The sequence below is a fragment of the Enhydra lutris genome, unplaced genomic scaffold (assembly GCF_002288905.1).
Source record: "Enhydra lutris kenyoni isolate GAN:26980312 unplaced genomic scaffold, ASM228890v2 scaffoldscaffold1, whole genome shotgun sequence".
NCBI classification, from domain to species: Eukaryota; Metazoa; Chordata; class Mammalia; order Carnivora; family Mustelidae; genus Enhydra; species Enhydra lutris.
The window spans coordinates 21547229-21573914 of NW_019154085.1; the positions used below are offsets into that span (position 1 = coordinate 21547229).

The 26686-nt window shown below is 38.4% G+C and overlaps 1 protein-coding gene across 1 annotated transcript in view; it reads left to right on the forward strand.

Moving 5' to 3' along the window:
* Positions 1–16894, forward strand: part of LOC111156350 (carbamoyl-phosphate synthase 1) — a 124159-nt gene extending 107265 nt beyond the window's left edge. Inside the window, exons 33-38 of the mRNA XM_022517180.1 lie at positions 1273–1347; positions 4009–4107; positions 12648–12707; positions 13452–13564; positions 14919–15048; positions 15794–16894. Of these exons, the coding sequence (XP_022372888.1) occupies positions 1273–1347; positions 4009–4107; positions 12648–12707; positions 13452–13564; positions 14919–15048; positions 15794–15892 (576 nt within the window). The 3' untranslated portion in view covers positions 15893–16894. The remainder of the gene's footprint in view (positions 1–1272; positions 1348–4008; positions 4108–12647; positions 12708–13451; positions 13565–14918; positions 15049–15793) is intronic.
* The last annotated feature ends 9792 nt before the right edge of the window (positions 16895–26686 follow it).

The window sequence follows — 26686 nt, forward strand, 5'->3', positions numbered from 1 at the left end:
AAAAAAAAATTATTAATCTTATTTAGCTTAATAATTTAGGATGACTTGGATTTTACGGTGCATTGAGATGGAATGTCATTCGGTATACTGGGGAAGGGTGGCACTTTATTCCTGGAGACTATGACACAACATAAATTGTTAAAGCTTTCAGTGGGAATTATACATGGGTAAAAAAAAAAATACATAGTATTTCTTTGTTTGAGACCAATAAGTAGAAGGCCCTGAAAAATATTTTCCATTCGAAATTCTATAGATACATTTCAAATTGATGTTTCTGAATTCATAGGCACAGAAATATGCATACACTTATGTGTATGAAACAATATCCAGTTAAAAACAGTAATGAAGGACAGATAAGCATCTTTTAAAATGCACCGTATCTTCCAGTTTACTTCCTTCCTAATTATCATTGTATATGACTCTTGACTTTTTAAAAATGAATGGCTTCTTTATAGTCAGTCTTAACACAGGCCTAGGGAGGTGGATGGACGTCCACAGATGAGAGCACAGAAAAGCGAGAGTGGAGAAATATATAACTTGACTAAGGATGACCTTGTGAAGTGACCCCGAGCTATAATCCCGGGATAACTTGGAAGGGTACCAGAATCGAAGAAGAGTCCACACTAGAAATACGGATAGATGCAAGAAACCAGGACTTGGTTCTTCATCAACTACACCGATAAAATAAATGAAGAAGAAACACTCTTATCTATGTTCTAGTTCACATGAAAGTTCTGGGCAGAAGTGTGCCCAAGCAGAATGTTTTTCAAAGCTTTTTAAGAGGTGTCAACAACAGTTTAATGTCTCAGAAGTCAGCTTACAGACAGACATTTCTGGCATGGTTGCCTGTTGCAAGTTCAAATGATCAGAAAAAGAAGAGGAATGTTTCCAAAGCCTACCAAGAAAAAAATGTGTTTGAACTCTGTGCTTGGGGAGACCAATGCCCAGTAGACTTTGTTTGAAATCACTCCAGTAAGAATATGTGTAAACCAGATTAGAAACACTGGACTAGACTGGTCACAGGGACCCTATTTACAGAAATAATTTGTGATTATTTAACCCAAGCTTTTGGCCAAGAGCTCAAGAAATTCTTGGAACAGAGTTTTAAAGCTATTTTTCAAGTCAGATGCTTAGACCAAAGAGATTTTTTTTTTTATGTCTACCATAGCCTAAATGAAACCTGTGAGAGATGGTTCACTAAATAAATTTATCCTCTCTCATTCCTTTTATACCTTTCTCTCACATATTTTTCCTCCCCATTATTTCTGACAGGCTCCAATGTTTTCCTGGCCCCGGTTGAGGGATGCTGACCCTATTCTGCGATGTGAGATGGCTTCCACTGGAGAGGTAACTGGTTAATGATCCATGAATGCTTTCATTAAATCTACTTTGGAATCTATGGTTTTATGAGCTGAGTATAATACAGTAAGTAAGTTATTAAGTATAAAGGGGGACACAAACTTCTGTTATCAGAGTAAGTCTGAAAGGGCTGAAGAATTTTGAACTAAAGAAAAGTCTTGTACTTTTGTGGACCAGAGTCTAAATTTTCACACATATTTAACTCATGAATCTAATGTATGTGTTCCTTATTCATTTCCACATTACACATTGAGAACAGCTTCCAAAATATTTCTTTACATGTCTAAGTAAATATCTCCTGGGTCTTTCTGGTTTAAGTTTTCATTTCAAGGTCTCTCTGTAACAGCACTTCCCACCCCTACCTCCCTCAGCGTCTTGCTACTATGAAATTAAATCATTGGGTTTTTACTAGCAATATGTAGAATGACTGTACAGCATTAGAAAGATTGCAGACCTAAACATTGTGGAATCTGCAGATAAATGCAAAAATCTCAAAAAAACTTGCAAAGTGAATCTCCTGGGGATTATCTAAAACCTATAATGGGATTGGCCACTGGATGTCCCTCTTCACTTGTGTTGGGACTCTTGTCAGCAGAAGGTTTCTTTAAGAATGTGAACTGTGTTTCTTGTAGAGAACTGTCAGATTCTAGAAAGTTCCCTACATGTCAGTGTCAGGACATTTTATGAATCACCCATCTAGTATCTAGACTTACTAGATACAACCTTCAGATTCTCATCAGTGCACATCAGAGTGGCAACATCAGACTGTGAGGCATTATAGTTTCCTCTTGCTATTAAGGAAAACCTGAAAGGGGAAAATATTTAATTACAATAAATATGTGATGTCTTATGTGGTTGCCTGGTTACAAGCAACATCTGTGCTGAGAGGTGAAGCGAGACAGGGAGGCAGGGAGTGAGGAATAAATGGCTATCTTGTTTGTATTTGGACTGGTGATTGCCTTCTCTTAGCTCCTTTGCTGCTGCTTTTAATTTACCAGGTGAGAAAACCTATCTTTAAAACGAGGGGCCTGCATTACGGTTCTCTGCTGTTTAAGGAGATGCTCTTCAGGCTCACACGGATCCCAGGGTCACTTGGTAGCAGGGCTGTTTTCAGCAGATCCAGGGTTCAGATCCGGGAGAGATCGGCTTTCCTTTGTGCTGTTTTCTCTAGTATGGCAAACTTATTTTCACTGCCTATGTCCATTCTGCCTCCAGAGATACATTATTGGAGTTGTTGAAATATGAGAATACGAAAGAATCAGAAGCTCAGCTCACCTTTGTCGTGCTCTATTTCAGAAGTAGAGAGTTAATTCTTCTATTGTTAGAGTCATACTTCCAGGTGTCACTGAGTGGGATGTTACAAGGGCTATTTCATAAATGAGATCAGAATAATAATTCCAGCTTAGGTGAAATCTCAGTTATGCTTCGAAGAGACATTTTCAGTGTTCAGATGGCTTGTTGTGGGACTGACTAAACCTTTACCTCTTGATCTAGGTAAGGGCTGTTTTATTTTTTTTTAGTGGCAAGGTGGCTATGTTAGACCTGAGCTTACTTGAATATCTGACTGTTTTCTGGTTTTTTTTTTTTTTGTTTTTTTTTTTTTAAGAAAACTGCTGAAACCTCTTGTGTATTGTTCTATCTGCTTTTATGATGGGATTGCCTGGTCCTATCAGTAGAATTTGGGTTTCATTAACTGAGGTTGAGATTACTGAGGCTAGTTGATCATTAATTGACCAAAGAAAGAGTTTGCTGAAAAGTAGCATGTACTCGTGATTGGTTGAAGGTCATAGTCATGAGAACATCCTTTTCACAATAAGGGAGTCATTTGCTTAAAGAATGAATTTAGCCATCAGTGTTATTTACTGTAATGGTGGTTCTGTACCTGTGCCAAACGATGATATGCGTGGCAGAATCTATTCCCATCATGCTCAGATATACTACTTGTTCTATGGTTATGGGGGCCATTTGACTTGTAGTTATCTAATAGCACAATTACCCTCGCTGAAACTTCTGTGTAACCCAAACATTATATGTTAGTTTGGAATGGTTTTTATTTATTTATTTATTTATTGACACATGGCTGTGGTATTCAGAACTAGTCTAAACAGGGCATTTTGGTTCATTTTATGAAAATGATTTTAAATTGAGATTTTCATGGATTTATTGAATTTCTCAAAAAGCTTTCTCATAAGCTGTACCAAATGACTCCCAACCAATTGGTCAGCAATTATGCATGTGTGCTACTGACCCATGAATTCACGCACCGTGGCATCGTGTACGTGACATATACTGTTATTTAAACATTAAGTCATATTAACATTTGGTAACTTACCACATTACGGACCAGAAGCTGTGATTTGTATCCAAATAACTCACAGTAGAATCCAGTTATGTTGCTCCATGGAGTGTTGTTGGATAGGGAAAGAATTGCTTATTCATTCATTACGCTTAATTAAAAACATAAGATACATCTGCCCTGGCCGGCTTTGTTAATTCCCGGATTCAGACTGCATGGTCTTTGGGCAACTCAATAAAATCTAGTAAAGGGGTCTATGAGTAAAGTGCTTTGATTTGTATTTGTTTATCAGTAAGAGCTGTTTGACTAGTGTTTGCTTCTTCTTATTTTACATTTTAATTTATTCTAAACAGGTGGCTTGCTTTGGTGAAGGTATTCACACAGCTTTCCTAAAGGCAATGCTTTCCACAGGGTTTAAGATACCCCAGAAGGGCATCCTGATTGGAATCCAGGTAAGTGGTGTGTGGTTGCGTGCATGCCCCTGGGCACATGCTAGAAGTGGCTGAGAAAGGACCTGAATTGTGGTATAAAAGAGGGGAGGTTTGATTTAAGCTCCACTAAAGAAAACAGCAACTAATATAAAAAATGGATGTTTGTTCTCTATATGTTCCCTGGGTTTTGCTTTTTTCCATTGTAGCAATCAAAACAAATAAGTGAATAAATAAAACGAAAAGAAGGAAGGTCTCTAGTGAAAAGGGTCTTTGTTCTGAGAAGGATTTAGGATGCCTTAAACAGGAATCTCTTCTGTTTCTTGGTTACATCTTTCCTATGTGCTCTGCTCTTAGTTCTTCCTCCTTAGCCCTTGAACATATGCTTTCCATAAAGTTGGGTCTCACCTCGTCTTTCTCTCTGTCTCTGTCTATCTCTTGACTTTCCCCTTTGCCAGTTCCTGTCTGTGGAATCCACTGTCCTATCCATAACTGTCCTCTTTAAATCTTCATCCTTCATTATCCCATATTTCCAGCCATCTCTTGAATACCTCTATCTGACGTTTCAAACCGAACACATCCCCAGCTGAAGCTCTGTGATCCCTTCCTGACCTTTGTTCTTTCCTTCCTTACCTTCATTCATTCACATTTCAACTTGGAAATACTATAGATCTTCCACATCTTATGGTGGGGTGATGCCTCAGTAAACTTATCATAAGTTGAAAATACCAGAAGTCAAAATACATTTAATATACCTACCCTACCGAGCATCATGGCTTAGCATAGCCTCTCTTAAGTGTGCTCAGAACACTTTATGTCAGCCAACAGTGTGGCAAAATCGTCTGACACAAGGCTGATTTATAATAAAGCATTACATATCTCATGTAATTTATTGAATACTGTACTGAGAGTGAAAAGCAGAATGGTTTTAAGTGTATGGGTTGTTCGCCCTCATGCTCGTGTGGCCTGACTGGGAACCACTGCTGCCCACCTCACTACAGAGTTTCCTACTGCATATCACCAGCCTGGGAAAAGATAAAAATTCAAAATTCGAAGTATGGCTGGCACTGAATATGTATAGCTTTCACTACTGTAAAGTTGAACTTTTTCACGTTGAGGACCATTTGTAAATGTCAAAGATCCAAACCTGAAGAAGACTTGGGCATTACTGGAGGGATTTTCTCACTCCTCAACTGACAGAAAGTTCTTGAAGGGAAGGAGCTTAATGGGCTTAAGAAAGTTAGCAGAGTCCACAGTATCCTGCGGAGGTTCTTGAGTATCATTATTTGGTAAGTCTTCTAAGTCAAAGCCAAGGGAAATAATTATAAGAGAATACCTTTATACAGTGCGAAAGGGCATTATTGGTTTATTATTGCTTTCTTAAGCAGTTGCTTTATTAAGTAATTATTATTGCTTTGCTTATTAATTTTTTATTATTGCACATCAAATGGAAATCATTTGTCTGTTCTGTTGATAAATTTCCTAAAAAATACTAAATACTTTCCACCTGGTCTTTCACTTATATTTCGGATAAATTCTTGGATCCTATAAAAACAATAGCTGGTCTTAGATATAACCCCTGTCGTACTTTTAGTAAGCTCAAACCCTGCATGGTTATGTAAAAATCTATAAAAATATAATTAGAACAGTACCAGGTATTCTCAAGACTGTGGGTGATTATTATAGATACCACCTCATTAGGGTGTCTTCATATCAGCAAATTAGCCTCTGGAGACTGGATGCGTAGTGGCTTTGGAGAAGTTTCTGCAAAGAGCAACTTGGAATTTTGCTTCATAAAGGTGCTGAAAGGGAGATGGAGAACAGTTAGAGCAGAGGCTAACAAGATGACTTGCAATTGTGAAGCTTAATGGCAGTTTGGAGACACCTCACACCATAAGAGAGACTCATCGTGTTATAAATGAGTATTAAGTATTATTAAGTCACAAATATGAGAGTATTGGCCCAACTTCCAGTTATGGCTTAAAGTTTAATGTGAGACCTGGGGACATTCAGAGGAGACTGTGCCCTTAGTCCCCGTCTTCACAACTAATTATAATAGTGCTAACATTTTAAAATACCAGTTTAAGAAGGCAGTGAGGTATAAAATTGTGCCTTGTTTGGTCCTAGTGCTGCAGGAAATATTAAGCAAAAATTAATTCGATCCCTATGAGGTATTTGTGTGATTTTGGCATCAATGAGCAGAATTTTTTGCTTTATGGTTGGAGGAAAAAAAGAGGGTTTTGTAGGGTTAAAAGAGGTTTCTTAAAGGAATGAGGTTCTGCCCACTGAAGTTTTTTTATCTTTCAGCACGTTCTTTTTTAAAGAGATCAGTATGGCAGCAGCTACATGACTTCTTAGAACTTTATACTTGTGTGTAAGTGCGCAACGTTAGGGCTTTAGATATGTGTCTATTTTAATTATAAAGTTTAAAAAGTATATTTAAAGAAATGTTTAAGGGATGCTGGGGTGGGGGGTGCTCAGTTGGTTGAGCATCTGCCTTCAGCTCAGGTCATGATCCCAGGATCCCGGGATCCAGCCCCACATCAGGGTCCCTGCTCAGCAGGGAGTCTGCTGCTCCCCCTGCCTCTGCCTCTGCCTCTGCTCCCCCTGCTTGTGCTCCCTCTCTCTTTGGCAAATAAGTAAATGAAATCTTTTAAAAAATAAAGAAATGCTTAACATAAAATTATATTTAATAAAGTATTAGTAGCTATGGTAGAATTGATTAGCAGGAGATGGATGAGAGTCACTTTCTGACCTAGTCAGCGTGGGCGGCAAGGAAGAGCTGCCCCTCCCGGCAGTTCAAGGACACACTCTCTGTTACCATCTGGTGGATTGTCACTGAGAGTGACTTTTAAAAACGCATCATAAATTTAGCTGAACAACATGACAGGATATACTAACTGGAGCATTAATAGCTAGAAAACTCACTAGGTATCTTCTTAGATAGCATGGGACCAAACCTAACCGAGGCCTTTTATACTCAGACTTCCTAGGGACGGTGGACAAAGTAATTCAGGTTCCATATTTTCAGTATGCATTGCACTTTTAAAGAAATCATTTTATTTTACATGATTCAGGATGGTCAGAATAATTCACTCGTTCAAATATATAAAGTCAGAAGCGAGAAGGACCTAAAAAAGTACTGCTAATATAATACAATATGTGGACATTAGGGGCCCTATGCTAATATGCTAATGGGCATTAGAACCAGTAAATACAAAGGAACACAGTTAGTTGAGTTCTTGAGTGAAGTTCTAAGAAAGAAATCCACCACTGAATTTTGATTTTTTTTTTAACATTTTATTTATTTATTTGATAGAGAGAGAGATCACAAGTAGGCAGAGAGGCAGGCAGAGAGAGAGGGGGAAGCAGGCTCCCTGCTGAGCAGAGAGCCCCCATGCGGGGCTCGATCCCAGAACCCTGAGACCATGACCTGAGCCGAAGGCAGAGGCTTTAACCCACTGAGCCACCCAGGTGCCCCTGAATTTTGATTTCTTTAAGATAATCATTAATTGAGCCTGATGCCGTGTAGACTTCATGCACAGATGAATGCTCATAGCCAACACCACTGCAGTTAATTTGCTTAATTATTCCTTCATGGAGAAGTGAGGAAGAGAGTCAGGACCTGTCCCATGTATTTGAGGGAAAGGCCTTTTCTCTTATGTCCCCACCTTGACCCACCTTCCTGTGACAAACACAAGCATTTAATTGAAGATACCTTAACTCATTCATTTTCACAACAGGTTGCAAGAAAAAATTGGGGGAAAAGAGAAATTACGTAGGAGATGTAAAAATGACTCTGAGCCAGGAAACATTTTTTTCCTTATTTTTGGTAGTTTAACACATGTTTTAAATAGTAATGTATTACTAGCAAGTATCAGCCACTTCTCAACATCTAGTAAATAGAGTTTGTGTGTGTGTGTGTGTGTGTGTGTGTGTGTGTGGGCATGTGCATGCTAATTTGTTGCACTGCAGTCTCCTAACCTTCTCTTTCTCTTCTCTTTCCTACCCTACTCCTTTACACACACAGACCTTCTGTTTCTGCCCTCCCAAAGTTAGATCCTATGGGACAAATCACCTGGGGAATTTGAAATATTCATAACATCAATTGTGTATAACTAGAACTTAGGGGGAAAAAAAGTCAAGATTTAGATTTTGTCAAAGGATTCTTGTCAAGTATTACATGCACTGGGTCGCTAACAAGAGGCTTTCCATAGGCACAGATCCTAATAAAAAAGGCATAATGTAGGTTTATATGGCAACAAAATCATCCTTTATTTTCCTGCAATATTTCCAGCCTTCTTTCATCCCATCAGGATTTATTTTTAGTTGCTATGAGTAGGCAATCTGCCTTGTTTTGAAGTTTTCTGGAACACCCTTTAACAATGAATGATTTACTCTAGAGTAGATCAAGAGCATTCACTGTCTTTTCGCCTCTGATTAGGCTATTCAACGATGTTTGTGGGGTGGCGAGCACCATCCTGACATCTGCGGCTTCAGTCTTGCTCCGAAACACAAAGCAAGCGTTTTATTTGAAATAGACAACGCCGAGTGACATGAATAACCTTTTGTCTTCAATACAGAATCATTAGGAACAACCATAGAGTTGTCGACGCAGACGTCCCCGTAGAATCCACAAGTACCACACGACACTAACTGGGCTTTCTGTTCTGCAGCCGGAAGTTGGAATCATGTGAAAATGATAATTGGAGGAAATATGTATTTTTTTTTTTCATTTTTAAAGGACTTTCTTTCTTATAAACATTTTCCAGGAAATAAGTCAGCTTGTACTTTTCACCTTTAGTAACAAATGGTTTCTTACCCAGGTATTTTCAATCAGCTATTAAATCTGGGGCTTCTCAGATGCAAGCTGACAGCTGTAATTTCTTTTTGTGGAGAGGCTGTTTTATGTGTCACAAGTGTTCAATGCATGTTCGATAGAAGTTTATAATGTGGCTATGAAAGCCGACACCCCAGACTAGAAGGCAGAGTGGTTCCCCGGCTGGGAACTGCCAATACGGTCATGTTGGATGTTTATCTTTTCCACTTGGGGGACAGCATTGAAACAGCTCCATAATGAGGTTCTGACTGGTGTCTGCAGGTCTTGGAGGACTTGCTGACTTATTTTACTTTAAAATAGCAAAGAAAAAAATTACATTCTGGTACTCCTTCCTCAACATTTTTCATTGTGACTTTGGCCAAGGTTAATGGATCTTCACCTCAAATTACAAAATGAGTGAAGGATGGTTCTCCTATTTCTTCTTCCCTCCTCCTCCTAAACTTAAGTGTGCGTCAGAATCACCTGGAGGGTTTGTCAAAATGCAGATTATTGGGATCCACTCTCAGAGTTCTTGATTCCACAGATCTAAGGTGGGACCCAAACTTTTCTACTTTGTTTTATTTTATTTTATTTATTTATTTGAGAGAGAGCGACAGATAGCGAGAGAAAGCAGGAGCAGGGAGGAGAGGGAGAAGCAGGCTCCCTGTTGAGCAAGGAAACTGATGCAGGGCTAGATCCCAGGACCCTGGGGTCATGACCTAAGCCAAAGGCAGATAGATGCATAACTGACTGAGCCACCAGGTGCCCTTTAACTTTTATATTTTAAACAGATTCTCAGGTGATACTGATTTCCTGGGGAACAACATTTTGAGAACTGCTATGCTTGTGAAATGATATTTTTTATTTTTTAAAAATATTTTATTTATTTATTTGACAGACAGAGATCACAAGTAGGCAGAGAGGCAGGCAGAGAGAGAGAGAGGAGGAAACAGGCTCCCTGCTGAGCAGAGAGCCTGATGCGGGACTTGATCCCTGGACCCTGGGATCACGACCTGAGCCGAAGGCAGAGGCTTTAACCCACTGAGCCACCCAGGCGCCCTGAAATGATATATTTTTAAAAGATTTATTTACTTATTTTAGAGAGAGAGCATTTGGTGGGGAGGGGCAGAGGAAGGGAGAGAATCTCAGTCAGACTCCAAGCTGAGCAGAGAGCACCACACAGGGCTCAGTACCACAACCCTGAGAATCATGACCTGAGCTGCAACCAGAAGTTGGATGCTTAATCAACTTTACCACCCAGGTGCCCCTGAAATTGTATTTTAGAAAATGGTTTCAATGTTATGTTATCACATGGCTATATATTATTAGTGACATTTTGCTAGGGAAAAATTTTAAGAAATTGAGAATAGTTTGTTCAATACACCATTAGTGTATCAGTTAATAACTTGTTGGACAATTTTATGTTGCATCTTCTAATGTGCTCTGGTGCTTACTTAATTAAGTCTGTCCTGTGTTTAGCAGAAGGTCACAATGTAGTGTTCCAAATCAGGGAGATTCAGAAGTTCATTTAGAATATTTCATGTATATTTACTATATTTCAAGGAATCTTGAAATGTGAAGAAACCTAAAATGCCATCTAATTCAGACCCTGTTTTCCAAGTAGAATCAAGCTTAAAGAGTCATTGTCCTATTCTTCTGCCTAAACTACTCTTAAGGAGGCTGCCATATGCCTCATTAAATACTCATTAAATACTCTAAGGTCACTGAGTTACTCTGATTTTATACTTCTATATTTTCTTTTCTTTACATCTAGCCATGAGCTTCTTGCAACTAAGGCCCATTTCTTCATGTTTGGTCCTAAGCAGGAATGGAAAGCTACTATCCTGGGCATGGTTACAATTTGTGTTCTAGAAGACTGTCCGTGAATAACCCCTGAGCCCGCCTTAGCTGAGATTCATCCAGTCGCATTTATCTTTTCTATTTGCCAATAGTTTCCTCTCATAAAACTGCAGTTCTGGGATTGAGAGAGCCTGAATCCAAAAGAATTTTATATTTGAACATAGTCTTTGGAGTCTTTTCCTAGGATTTAGATCTGTTCTCAGAAAGCCTCTGCAAGTAAATATTAGGAGGTTATATGGGCTGAACATTATCAAAATTGTGCAAGGATCTTGATATGTTTTATTATCACAATTCTTAGTTTCTTTGAGGCTCTAAGATCATCTCCTTGTTTTTTTTTTTTTTTTTTTTTTTTAGCTGTTACCAATATGGTTTCTAAATAGATTATAAAACATGTACTGAAGTAACCAAATTATTTCATCTGTTTGTAAACTTTTTACAAGAGAAAACAGTTAATATGTTTAGCCAAAGGCAGAATAGATACGTTTTTAACTGTGTGCTGTTTAACCATGTGCTGTTTAGCTCAGTTACCCAAACATTCCAATTAAGGAGGTCAAAGTAAGGGATTGACTTTTGGGTAGGCCACTTGGCTTTTTTTTTTTTTCTCTCACCCTGATCACTGTCTTGCAAATACTGGTTTGTGGTCACAGGAAGGGGTAAGTTCATAATGGAGGAACTCTGGTGACAATGTGCAGGAGTCCAGGGAAAGCAGGACCTGGACACCAGATGGGTCCAGCTAAGGCTCTAGGAAGTTCACAACAATGGGCTCTAAGAACATATCCGAATGGTGAATTGGAACCTGAGGAAAGCTTGTCTGGAAGTAAAATATATGTGAGGAGAAAGTTGGCTTATATTTGAAATATGACAGCCAGTAGAGGAAGTCAGGCTTAGAAACTAGTGTCCAGGGGTGGGGATCTAGTCTCTGGGAGGCTGAAAAAACAAACGTTTTAATAATAACAATGAATACTTAATGAGAACTATTAATGGGCAAGTAACTTTGTACAACAACTATTAATGGACTAAGTTCCTATACTGACACTTTTAAGAAGTGCTTACTTATAAACTAACTCATTGAATACTCACAATGACCCTTTGACACAGATACTGTTTCTATTCCCATTTAACAGATGAGGAAAGTACATCACAGAGGGGTTAAGTAAGTTTCTCAAGGTCACACAGTTTATTGTAGAGTCCCAAGAAAAGATATACTACCATGCTCACTGCCATTTTAAAAAGGAAGAAATGGAGACTCAAAGACATTAATTTTTCTAAGGACACATTAAAAATGAATGGTAAAACCAGGATCTCAAAGGCAGCTTAGTGACTCTAGAGACCATTCTTTCATTCTTTACTTTAAAGTTAATGCAAACTTGAGTCCAAAATGGTTGACTTATTGAGGGGAGGTATGGGCAAGCTGTTGGGACAGGGCCCAGTCATCTAAGAACAGGACCAAGTTAGAATTCAGCAGGTAGAACTGGTTGAGCAGGCAGAACCATCAACAAGGCTGACCTGGTGTTGGACTCCTAACCCAGGTGTGTTTAAATTCTCCCTGACCTGGAGAAGGATCCATGTAGGACCAAGGTGGATCTTAATCTGCAGACAAAGTGGATTAAGTAGGGAGTGGAAGAATTTGAGGGCAAGGTGAAAAGTCAGATTGTAGAGAGCAAGACTTTGTGGATGTAATTTTACCTATAGGGACAAATAAGTAAGAACTCGGTACTCACTTTAGGAGGATGAGAGGATCGAACTTGTCACCTTTGAATCTAAAGCACCTAGCAACATATGGCATTGCCTCTGATAATGGCATGAGAGAATACCATATTGCATATGACTAAATAAAGAGCGGAGTATCTGGAAAGTGAATTTTGGTAAATTCTTTTAATTTCAGCAATCATTCCGTCCCAGATTCCTTGGTGTGGCTGAACAGTTACACAACGAAGGCTTCAAGGTATGTGATATCAATTTTTTTTCAAGTCGTTTTCTGTAAGCCCTGAAATCTATTCACAAAAGAGAATATTAATGAATCTTAAGGAATGAAATAGCTCAAAATATATCCTTTCAACTTGAAAGATTTAACTAACGTGATAGTTTCAAAACTTCAATAGAATAAAATTATTAGAAAGACTAGTTTTAAGTTATAACAAAGGTACCATAAATTCCATGGGAGTTGACATCTAAACACTTAGAAAGTTTAGTTTACACAAGATTGGGACAAAGGTCCAATGCATTTCCTATATATTTTTTCTTTTTCCTTTTCTTGTTTCCATATGAAGTCATAGTTTCCAGCTGTTGTAGTTATAGGCAAAACTTCTTTGCCACAAATACTTCCACGCAAAGCCTGGTTCAGTCAAACAAAATGATTCCCGATGTTCAGAGTGGGCCTGTGGTCCTGGGGCTTTGTTGGTTTGATAACAGTAAATCCTCAGCCAGTAATAATTCTTTGTTTTTTTCTTCTACAAAAGCAGTTACAGTTGAGGTTATTAAGTTGTTCCTTAGAATATTTTTAAAATATATGAAGTGCACATGACTCTGGCCAGTGAGTCCAAATCTCTATCCAGGGTATTCTTGCTTCTCATACATACCACTTTCTTCTACTTTATGATTTAAGTGACAAGTGTGTCCCACTAGGTTTCTTTGTTCCATGAAAGCCGTCCCTGTGATTCAGTAACTGACTTTTCCATTTTAAATGCAGCTCTTTGCCACGGAAGCCACGTCAGACTGGCTCAATGCCAACAATGTCCCTGCCACCCCAGTGGCATGGCCGTCTCAGGAAGGACAGAACCCCAGCCTCTCTTCCATCAGAAAGTAAGAACTGGGGCAGAGTTCTATCTTCCTACAGGTAGAGGATTAATTTTTGGGAACTAGTATGATTTTTGGGAACTAGTAAGGTGAATACTTTACCTTACCCTATTGCAAGTCTTCTAAAAGTCCTCTTAGCCATTTCAGATGAATAAATCTGTGGATTATAGTAAAGTTTCATTCTCGTGAACTTTGCTGTTACAATAACATATAATGCCATATGTCTATATACTGATACATAGCATCTTTCAAAATATTTTCTAGTAAGGATGCTTTCCTGAATGGACAGCAAGATCTCAGTGATGAGAATCAGACATGGAGAATGTAATACCGCACTTTATATTTTACATTAAACTTAGATTGTATGTAGGTCTGTATATCAAATATAAGATTGACCAGCTGCATTTCACTGAGGTTTGTGTGTGAATAAATCAGTCCAATTTATTGAGCACTTGCTATATGCAGGAGACTGTGGTGAGTGCTAAGATAACACCAACCATTGAATTACCTAATTTACTATTGTCTAATCAGGTTGGTTATTATGCCTCAGGCTATGTCATCATTAGATTTGGTAAGACATATTATTTTAGTGCACAATGTGAGTCTTTAGGAATTCCATTACATCAACACTTAGAGAGGTATGTGGCATAGGTACATAAGAGAAAATTCTCAGTTTTTCTAGGATATTACAGTCTGTTAAATGGCTACCATTTGTTTGGGCTCTCAAGAAGGCCACCTATGAATCATTATAAAATTAATAAAAGAAGGGCAAATTGTTCACTCCTTAGTAGATTTCCAAAGATGCTATAGGCACTTGATTAGGACTTTGTAAAACAACATTTAGCATTCCTTCATGCTGTTTGACATTTAAATGTCCCCTAGTGTGTATAGCGGCCCAGCAACAGAATGTGAAGAGATTTAATTCAAAAGCAAGTGTTGTTGACATATCTGTGTTGGCATACCATTAGCTGAGAGGCACTGGGAAGCAGGCAGTGAGGTAAAAGTCTGGGAATTGGGAGTATGGGAGTGGAATGGACTTCAATACTGGAGAAAAACCTCCTTGTAAAATAAGTAAATACCTATCAAATTACCAATTCTTCTATGGATAGATAGCAGTTGGGAAAGAAAAAACCTTTCCATTTACTTAGTTAGACTTCCATCAGAATTCTTTCAAGAACACGATAAAACAATTAATGTAATTTGAACATCTATTTAGGAACAGAGGAGGGCAGATGGCAGTCAACTCAGTAGGACTTTGACTTGAATGCCCAAGAGAATAATTACGTTAGTATTTTAAAAACTAATTATAAAATATACATTGCCACCTACAAACTTTTGTTTATTTTGATTATTCTTCCAGATTGATTAGAGATGGCAGCATTGACCTGGTGATTAACCTGCCCAATAACAACACTAAGTTTGTCCATGATAATTATGTGATTCGGAGGACAGCTGTTGACAGTGGAATTGCTCTCCTCACTAATTTCCAGGTATGTTCTTTTCCTCAAATATAGCTACGTGCAGGTTTTTATTTCTATGTCTCCCTTAAGAGTATTCATCAACATAAACACATCCCTCTTCTCCCCTTCTTGTAACATTCAGAATGGAAAAGAATTTTTAAATAGAATCTAAAATAATGGTGCTATTATGGTAGGTCATGGCCTAACAGACAGTTGGTGATCAAGCAATTGAGATAATCAAAAGCCACAGATAGCCATTCTTACTCATTAGCCATGCAATTATCTTTTAAATAAAAAGTGTGGTGTGGCATGGAATAAAGAGACAAACTTTTATTCCATTGTTTCTAAATGAAAGCCATCATAAAAGAGCAACAGGTTAATGATAATTGAGGATCCAGATACAGTGCAAGCACTTGTCCAATTCACAGAAAACGATCACGTGAGGTATGTTAGGTCCACTTGGACATGACCCACCAAATTTATTGCAGAGAAGAATTGTACTTCAAGACTCAGTGACTTTCGACTCATCGTATTTTTTCCCCCCTGAGTCCATTTTAATCCCTGGGGGGAGTTGAGGGGCAGGGATTAGCTTACTCATGATAAGGTCTGAAATATAGGAGACAGTCCTGATTAAATAAAAATTTTTGTGTCTTTCATCACATGTCCCTTTGGAAACTGGGAGCAGAAACTTTTTTTTGACCTTTTGCTCCTGCTTCATTAAATCTTCACTTTCATGTCATGTGGGTCACTAAGATTCCTACCCTTATGTTTTCAGGTGACCAAACTTTTTGCTGAGGCTGTGCAGAAATCCCGCAAAGTGGACTCCAAGAGTCTTTTCCACTACAGGCAGTACGGTGCTGGGAAAATGGCATAAAGACATCAACACCGGGCTCCAGCCGAAACCAACCCAAGCCACACCGGATCTGAAGGAACTGATTCCCCAACCGTCTTCTACAGAGACAGATATTGACACCACGCTATTTCAGGTTACCTGGCTATGCCTTAACATTCCTTTCTTTCACAAATTGTCGCCTGTCACTTTTTACAAACCTTTCTTAAATCCCTTCCTAAATAACTTGTTCTGCATGAGAATTCATCTATTTTCTAATGCCTTATTTTTGGCGGGCCAAACTTACCTATGTGCTTATTTGCAGCTAACATTTTATGGTGCTAATTAATGATGATCAAGGTAGAAAACGTTGCTTCTCTATCTTCTGAACTATTACTATACATATTTTCAAGACACTATTGTCATTGGTTTTAAACAGCATCTGCCGTACTCAGGACATTTTTTACAAGGCAGAATACTATAAAAATTCATTAAAATGAAATATGGATTTAATTTATGAACCTCTTCATCATGATGTTTGTGTAAAGCATCTTTTTGATACTTATTCTCAATTATCTGGCTCACCCAGGAATATCCCTATTCCTTTCCACAGTACTGAATTTGAGAAGTGACAGAGGTCTTTAAAGTATGGATTTCTTTAACGGACACTGGTTTGTAATTTTGTGTTTTGGAGTATGTCTGCAGAGAGTAGATGCCGCTGAGGTGGTTTTCTGTTCTTGTTTTCCTTTGGATTTAACCTGAGCCAAGTGAAATCTTTAGGTTGATGCCATCTTTTCCCACCTCCCCCCACCAGTTTTGGAATAAGTTGGAAGTTATGTTCATTGCCTTCAGATTATGGATTCTTTTGATCTACTGAGCCCCGTACTATGCTATGAATGCCACACATTTTAAGCACAAGGTTCCCATTCCTTCTGCCTACAAGAAAAGTGCTTTCTACAGGGCAGCCTGTGTCACTTTTAAACTTTTTGTGTTATTACGTGTGCTCTAATTGTAAACTTTTAAATAAAATGCTATTAAGAGGCTGTACATTTGTACTCTTGTATTTATTTTATTTTATTTTATTTTTTTAACATTGATTTAATTGATTTCACAAAATCACTTCTCTGATGAAACACAATTTTGAGCCAGGATTATGTGACTTTTTCTTTTTCTTTAAAAGCCATATAAGATATGAATGAGCAAATTAATATTAAAAATAACACCTAGGCTGTTACATTTTTTTTCTTGTTCCCTCACCTTGTTTACAAGTCTCATTAAAGAAATTATTATGTTGTTATGTGGTTATATATTGTCTTTGATCTCAATCTTTTCAAATGTATACAACCACACACTGACTAAAGATTGCCACATAGATATAAGAAACTTTTAAACAAATGCCTTGCATAATGCACAGAAGTACTTGACCCTATCAGAAGCTGATCCGTATCGCCTGGTGGAGATAGTGCTAATATCCCAGGGATAACCATATCCCAGAAATACCACCTAAAATGGGGCTTTGTGGAGGTCCTAAGATAATGATGGTGTAATAGTTTGTATCCCTTGCCTCTCACCCCATAGTCAAGGGATTACCACTTGATGTAAATTTCCATGAAGGCTTTGCAAATTCATTTGCTCCTCCTCTGCTCCTTGTTACCACCATCATTGAAACCTTCACTGCTTCTTCCCTTTGATATTATAATAATGTACTCCCTGAGCATCCATTTATTCATATACCTGAAAATATTTAGTGAGTTTCTACAATGGTTGGTGTAGGATATACCATGATCCCTCCTATCATTCTAGTACTTTCCCGATACTGTACCACTTATCACCATCACACCACCATAATAACTAACATCATGGAACACCTATTATACCTCAGGCCTTTCTAAACACTTTACCTGATTTACCCCTGTGAGTAGGTGCTGTCTTCGCCATATTTTAAATAAACAGAGGCAGACAAAAGTTAAGTAACGTGACTAAGGTCACACAAAATGCAGTTTTTTTTTCTAATGTCTTATAAAGAAGACAAATATGTAAAAAAAATACATTTCTCACAAAGAAGAAAGACTTAATTTGCCTGCAGAGATCAGAGAAAGGCTTTTCTGGGGAGATGGCCTCATTTGTTGTCTGGAACAGCACATCATAGTTCCCTGGGGAGACAAAATAGGGCATCCATTGAAGGAAATTACAAGTAATTTGTATGATAAGCTCAGGGTATGTGTGGAAAGAGAGGGCAAGGGATAGAAGTTGAGGACAGAATCTTGGTTGTATGTGTTTAAGCCACATGTAAATTTTAAAAAATTTGTAAATAATTTTGGACTTAAAAAATTGCAAAAATAAAAATTATATTCTCTTTACCCAGATTTATCTATCGGTAATATTTTACCCTATTTACTTTTTCTCACTTACTTTTTTTTTTTTTTAAAGTAAGCTTGACATCCAACATAGGGCTTGAACTCACAACCCTGAGGTCAAGAGTTGTAAGCTTTACTGACTGAGCCAGCCAGGCCCCCTATTATTACTTTAACATTTGTGTATTATGTATGTATGTATGTATGTATCTGTCATCTATTTCTCATCTATCTATCCATCCATCCACCCATCATCTTCATCTGTCTCTATCTAAACACACACACACACACACACACACACACACACACACACACAGGAAGAGAAAAGGTACACTTCAAACAGAAGTAATCAGGCTACTAGCGACCAATTTAGAAATGTAACTCATAGTTTGAGACAGTATTGCTTGCTGAAACTACCAGACATTCAAAGCAATAGCTAAGATTTGTATTGCTTAATAAAGGTTCTTAATTTCTATATTAATTTGAACAGACTATTTATAAAATACAGTTAAACAAGAAGAATAATAGTAATGAATCAAGCAGCATTGTGCCTAAATAAAGCCTATATTTTTGTTGGTGAAATAAAGGGTCTTTTGGAAAATGGAAGATAAGATATATATACTCTCTTCCTTGTGCTCATATGAAATTACATTAATTTTTGTTTTTGTTATCTTTGTTTTTAATGTTTCAAACTTAATACTTTGAACACAAATAAACAATGAACTTTGGTTGGCAGAGGGCAATGCAAGGAAATGGAAGCAGATTTGTGTTCAGATCTGGCCAGATTTTGGAACATTTTTATTCTTTCATATAAACAGGTTAACACGTTTAATAAATGTCTGAATCTGTTATATATCACAAGTGCAGACAGACAGCAGAGGGGCTATGTCTGTAGCGCTAAATAGAAAATCGAAAGTAGCTTTTCCATACTTTAGAATTGAATAGCATGCAAGGAGGACCAGCGCTACTGGGAGGGGAGAAAAAGGAGCTCAGCCAGCTTGTGAAATGAAGAAGAGGAATAAGGAATGATCCATTTATAGATTTAGGATTTTATGGCTTTGGAAAAGAAAGTAGAATATTTTAACTGTACTTCCGTCAAACTTCCCTCTTAAGCAGCGTTCCTACTAGAAACTTTCAGAAACAGCTACAACATTCATTTATCTCAACAGCTGCAGGGACTCGAACCTCAGCTTCCACGAGTGTCCACAGCCCCTTGAACAATGAAAGTGGAAATTATCAGAGAAACAAACCATGGCTGAATGCAGTTAAGTGCTCCGTAATTACACACCAGCATTACCACATGACTGCTGGTGCGGCCTCCTGCGGGCACAGGTGCCCTAACCGCTCACACACACCCAATCAAATCCACAAAGCCCTTTCATTACGTATCATTTCAGGCACCCTTAGCTTGAAAGAGACTAGCTCAACTTTCTTTCTCTTCTTTCTCCTACCATTTCTTTTCCCTTTGTTCTTACACATAACAGTTCCATCTTTCCTAATGAATATTACTTGCTCTTTTATGAGAAGCTGGTACGACTGGTGAGCGCGAAGGTAATGTGGCAGGAGGAAGAATGTCCTCCTCCTGAGTGGCTCCCAGGGCTCTGCGAAAAATGGGTGATAATCGTCCCTACTTCTTCTCTTGCGCATAATGTAGGGTGCAAGGTTTCCAGAAAGAGAGTTTAAGTACCTACAGCTGTTGAAATCAATGTCATAATGGAGGGGAAAAAAAACAAAACAAAACAAACCTCTGAGCAAGTCAAAATTAGCACCATTTGTGCATGTTTCTTGTTGCTTAAAGATCATATTTTGAGTCTTGACACTTTCATTTTATAAAGGACTTATAGCCAAAAAATAAAAAATTTAAAAAATTTAAAAAAACCCACTATTGATTGTTGACCAAACAAAAAATAGGTTTTTCTGGTAGCAGCTTCCCTCTCCTGAAACTACCAGCCTAGCTAATTATTTCTTTAACGCCTTCTCTTGAAGAACCACACAAACCACAGAAAAGGGCTTTTGTTTATCAAAGGAAGCAACAGCAGCAGTCTCACAAAAAAGTCAAAGATGCTGTGTCTCGGGCGCCTGGGTGGCTCAGTGGGTTAAAGCCTCTGCCTTTGGCTCAGGTCATGATCCCAGGGTCCTGGGATCAAGCCCTACATCGGGCTCTCTGCTCAGTGGGGAGCCTGCTTCCCCCTCTCTCTCTGCCTGCCTCTCTGCCTACTTGTGACCTCTCTCTGTCTCTCTGTCAAATAAATAAAAAATATCTTTAAAAAAAAAAAAAAGATGCTGTGTCTCCAAATGACAATTTCCCACACAAAGCTTGGTGTTGTTGGCAGCCATAATGAAGACAGACAAGATATCAACATGCAGAAAGGGGAGAGTATCCAACAAGCTCAAAACACGTTACTAAAGAAGAGAAATACTTGAAAAATATATGTATTTTATTAATAAAGAAAGATTCTAATGGCGGTGTCTAGATGACTGTATTTTCTTTTCTAAAACTTAAGGGCATTTGGCAATCTCTTTCATAGTCTCCTTTTTACTTCCCTATTACAAGATCTTGAAGGGTAAAATATGGCAGGGCTTTGAGGTCTTTAGCATAACAGAAATATTCTGCTAAGTGTTTTCCATAACTCTTTACAACTTTCTACATAGAAAGCTGCAAATGAAATTTATATGAAATAATTTAATTAAATTGAAACATTTATTTTAATCTCTCCATTCAAGAGGATTTACATATGGATCCTTTTTAAAAAAATATTTTCTAATTAAAATGAGGACATACTGTCATATTATTTGCCAGGTTTGATATACTTTCTTTCCGACTCATAATTAAAATATATAGGGAGCCTCAGGGGAAAATTGGTGGTGTTGCAGTTAAAATATGAAGGAATAGGAGTTTTTAGAGATTTTTTTTTAAACCATGAGGCACAAGCCTTTGATGTAAATTAGGCTCATGCTTTATTCATTGTATCAGAATAAGATAAAACAACACTGAATTGACCCTCCCCAACATTGGAGCCCTCCAGAACAAAAAATCAGGTGGTGTTAATTGTATCCTTACCTGCCTTGGGGTACTGGGGTACTTGGGGTACTTGAGGTCCTGTTTGCTTAGGAAGTAACTTGCTAACTCTGGTGCCCGGTTCAGTTGAAATCTATGAATCTGAATTTCACGTGGACATCTCAGTGCCAGCAGGTGGTAATTTGCAGACTGAACCATCAGGGAATGGCCCCCAACTTACTCTCTTCGAGTTTTCCCATGCTAATCTCCTTGGAAGGCTGGTTTTAAACAGATATTCTCAGAAGTACGGGAACCACGCAAGTTTTTCGGTCACATACAGTAACTAAATGTCTGTATGTCCTAATGTCCGTATGATAGGGTTGGTGTTGATCAGTGATGGCTTTCTTTGATCCACTGAGTTTAGTCCATTGTAAATAATTCCAGATCATCTCAGCATCCTTTTTCTTTAACCTGAACCAAGAGCTGAGAGCCAGTCAAGGGTGTCTGGTGCTGCACAAGGTGGAGTCTACAGAAAGTAGAGAGACTGTCTTACTGACTTATACTTCAGGAACCTAAATGATAGTAGACATTCAAAATTGAATCCACAGTATTTTGATCCTAGAAAATAATAGTTGTATGAAGTTTTTGATTAGGATGATTGTGGTCCTGTCTTCTCTTAATTTGGGGGTTCCTGTTTCCTCTCTTGGCTACAGTGACCTTGTCCAGTATCCACAGGCAACCAGCCTTAACTTTGCTCTTCATGCATACAGGAGGCTGGAGCAGTTTGTAAAGGAAACACCTACCAGCATTAATTTCCCAAATCTTCAATCTACTTTCTCTTTAAGTCTATCACAGATCAATATAATTATCTTCAATCTTACTTATTGTTTCAGTAATCTTATGAAAGTTTGTGTGTATCTCCACACTCACGATATTATAAATAAACATTTATTGAGCTCCAAAAATTATATTTATTGATCTGTGCCTTCATTTATGCTTTCTCTATGGTGGTTTGTTCATGGTTATTTACCACTCCTTTTAGTTCTTTTTAACTTCCTGTTATAGAACATTTCACACAGAATGTCTGTGGAAATCTGTCGCTTTCCTTCTTTCTTTCTTTTTTTCTTTTGGCAGAAAATAAATATCTTAATTTAGGAGTATGTAGCTGCTTGTATATGCTATCTATTGCTTCTCTTTAGCCTTTTTGTGTCAAACTTTATTAATAATTCCACAATATTTTTGAGTAGCTATGTTAAATAAAATAGAGCAGATTTGGACTTGTGAAGCTTATAGTCCAGTGGTGAATGAAGAGAGTTTTTAAAAAAGCTATTATACTAGAGCCTGATTCATGCTGTAGTAAGGGAAGTTGAGAAGCCATATAAACACATGCCTGGGGCAAATAGGGCAGGCTTCCACAAGGCGGTTAATATCTAATCTGAAACCCAAGGGATGCATAAGAATTTGCTAGGTGAAGAAGTGTGCTGTATTCTACAGTGCAGATGCTCAGTGGAAACAAGGCGCATGACGACCCTGAGGCAAGGAAAACACTGCGTTTGAAAAATTGAAGGAAGCAGAGTCTGACTGGAGCCGTGAGTCCAGGGTTGATGGCGAGGCCAGGGAACTAGCACAGACTAAATCATAAGAGCCCTGCAAGCTGTGTTAAAGGATTTGAACACTTGACTAAGGATAATTGGAAGCTGTTGAAGTATTTTTTTTTTGTTTTGTTTTAAAGATTTTATTTATTTATTGGACAGAGCGAGAGAGCACAAGCAGGCAGAGCAGTAGAGGGAGAGGGAGAAGCAGGCTCCTCACCGAGCAGGGAGCCCGATGTGGGGCTCGATCCCAGAACCCCGGGATCATGACCTGAACCGAAGGCAGTCGCTCAACCAACTGAGCCACCCAGGCGCCCCTGCTGAAGTGTTTTAAGTGAGAAGGTAACATACTTACTTTTGCATTTTTGCAAAACTCAGGTTGTCTGCTGAAGAGAGAATGGATTGAAAGCACCAGGCTTGGAGCCGGCTGTTGCAGGGGTCCAGGAGAGAGGAGAGAGGTAGAAAGAGAGGGAGGGAGAGAAGGAGAGAGAGGAGGGGTCATTTGGACTAGACTAGGAAAGAGAAACCAGTTTGAGGATAATGTGTTTGGAAGGAAGAACTGTTATTATGTGTCTGGAGAGTATGAAGGGTGCTGTGATTCCGAGTTCCATGTAGTTGCCTGGGCAAATAGGTGAGAGAGGTCATGTGAAGTTTCTGGCACTAGGGAACCCATGAGTTAGAGCAGGTTTATGGTTGAAAATGTTAAATTCTGTTTCGGGCATTTGAGTTTCAAGGGTCTGTGAGAAGCAGAATGGAAATGGTATACAGTCAGTGACCAAAAGCCAGACTCTGGAGCGAGTCTTCTTGGGTTTGAATCCAAGCTTGGACACTCTGTAGCAGTGTGATTTTGAGCAAGTTATTTAAATTTTCAATACCTTGGTTTCCTCAGTAAAAATGGAAAAAAGAATATCTATCTACCCATAGGGTTGTTGTGATGGGTAGATTGAGAACATATAAGCTAGGTACTTTCAAATTGCTGGGTAGAGAATAAGTGCTATGGTGTTAGCCATTATTATTACAGTGATTTTTATGGAACAACCAAATGGAGATATCTAGCAGGCAGTTGTATAATCAGTTTTAAAGACTAGAAAGAGATCACTCAGTCCATGGGTAAGGTCATATCTTCTTAAGTAGCTATTATATTCTGGGGGAAACAAGAGATCCCTAAAATGAGACATTCTAATAGTTACCATTGACCTCTTAGCAGTTTAAAAGTGAAATTCATGCAATGTTAAAATGTCTAGAAATCCCTGAATCAAAAAGTATTCTAGGAAGATAAAATTACAAATTGTTATTTTTCTTGGTTGTTACATAAGAAAATGTATTTCAGGACCATATTATCCTATATGGACTAACATAGCAAGTTTTAATGTACTGAAAGACCAGATAACCCCACTTTAAAATGACTTTGGTATATCTGTCAGAAATGATATAATTATATTGAACAAAGCCTTATAATTATGAAGAGTAATTTAGTTGTACAAGTTTGGATTTCGAATGACCTCAGTGACAGTTTGACAGACAGTTTCCTTTGTATGATGGGGTTGGACATTATACTTCTTCATACTGTGAGAATGCTGTGATTTTCTGGGCAGTGTGGTTACTTTGACTTGAAGCTTTTGATTATAGGAGAGATGGTCTGTTCATGAATGAGCCCAAATGGAATGTAGATTTTTATAGGGAAGAGTGATGGCAGGTGGTAGTTGGTAGTTAGGTGTTTATTGGCATGAGTTCCTGGCAGGGCCACTACTGTTTTAGGCTGAAAGATAATAATAATAATATATTAATCATAGTGAACACATTTTGAGCTCTTACTCTTTATCCAGTGTTATGTTAGCATGTAAATTATGTTATCTTATTATAATGATCCTGGCGTCCCTAATTTACAGGTGTGAAGAGAGGGAAAGTGACTGCTCAAGTTCATATACAAGCAAGGGAGGAGGTAGAGAGGAGCAGTGAGTCCAAGAAGGAGACGAAGGTGCCGGGGAGAGGGTACATAAGACCAAGGGGAGATCAGAGGAGTTAAGACAGGAGGGCAGGAGAAATGGGCAAACAGATGGAATAACCGGATTTTGTCTGCATACCTACCTACTTGCATAAACTGATTTTTGGATCCTTATAAACATGTTCATGAAACCATGAGATAAGTCAAATCTGTGGGAACTAGTACCTTTCAATGGACCCAGAGATTAAAGAAGTCTGCCAGGGAGCAGCCAACTTACATGAACTTGTTCCCGAAGACATTGGAAGTGTCCTCTGAGGATCCCGGTACAGAGGAGGGTCAGAGGTCCTTGCTTATTTAGCTGGATCCCAATGTGGAAGTGAAATCTACTTATAAATGTGAAATGAAATCTTTAGGCCAGGGATTTTAGGATTATGTGATGATGGAATCGGAATGTCAGGCTTGATTCCCTTGTGGCAGAGCCGTATGTCATACTTTTTGTGCATTATTCATTGTGCATAGCAAACTACCCCCCAAACTTAGTGGCTTAACACACTATTTTATTTTATCTCTTAATTACGTAGTTTTGAAATTTGGACGAGGCTTGGTTGCATGAGTCCTCTGCTTTTGTGACATTGATGAGGTCATTTTGTGTATACAACTGGTTGTTGGGCTGATTTTGAAGTTTCAAGAGGACTTCATTCACAGGTATAGTGACTTGAGAAGGACGACCGGAAGCATGGACCCAGCTGAGACTGCTGGCCAAGAGTGCCTAATCTGGCGTCTTCAATGTGGTGGTATCAGGGCAGTTGAACTCCTTACATGGAAGTTGACTTCCCCCAGAGTAAGGATTTTAAAAGACCTAAATGGAAGCTGCAAGTCTTCATATGATCTATCCTTGGAATTCTCAGAATGTTACTTCCCCTGCATCGAAATTGGCAAATCCATCACTAAGACCAGCTCAGGATCCAGGAGGGAGGAATTAATCTCCACCTCTCAACTGAAGGAGTAGCATGAATTTACAGCTGTATTTAATTAATCACACACCCCCCAACTCCAATTAGATAATTTGCAAATATGTTCAATTGATCTAAGAGCCTGGAAATGTATATGCACAGTTACCACCTCAGCTGTAAACACAATCCACAGTGCAAATCTCATCAGCAATGTATGAATAACATTTTCTTATTTGAAGATATACCTAGGTCTCCCACAGTGTAAAATAATATTTTGCTGTTGAAGACTAGATGGTACTTTAAAGTCACCTGGGGTCAAGGTCTGTAATGATAGTCATTTTGAATGACTCAAGAGCAAAACAGAAAATCTTTGCCAGGAAGATCTATTTGGATGAGGTTTAGAAAAGACAGGCAGGAAGTTTGGAAACACTACATGGCTAGAACTGGGAGCAGACAACATCTGCTTGGCAAGAACTACTACTCTGGGTGTGATCTACCAAAGGGGCACCTACATGTACTAGACATACATATAGGATTTTATGGTATTGATCACAGTGCTTTGCAGGGATAAGCACAAGACAGGCTTTAAAGAAATGAGAACATGTGTATGTGTACACAGTCTTCTACTTCTAACCAGGTGAGAAACCTGGGGTGTGTAATGATGAACATCCAAATTTCTTGGGTTTGAAGTCTGTCTCCACTACTGATTTGCTGTGTGACTTGGGGCGAGCTATCCAAACTCCTTGTGCTTCACTTTTCTCATTGGTGAAAAGGAGTATGTCCTAGTACCTAGTTTATAGAATTGTAGTGCAGGTAAATAAGACAATCCATGTAGACACCCACAGAAAAGTACTAGACACAGAGCAAAAGTTCAATAAATATTTGTTCTTATAATTACTTTTTAAGAATAAGTCACTGATTTCTAGGGAAGGCTTAACTCTTTGTGGACAGAAGCATCATTAAATCCATAATGTCCTTTAACACAATTTCAAGGAAT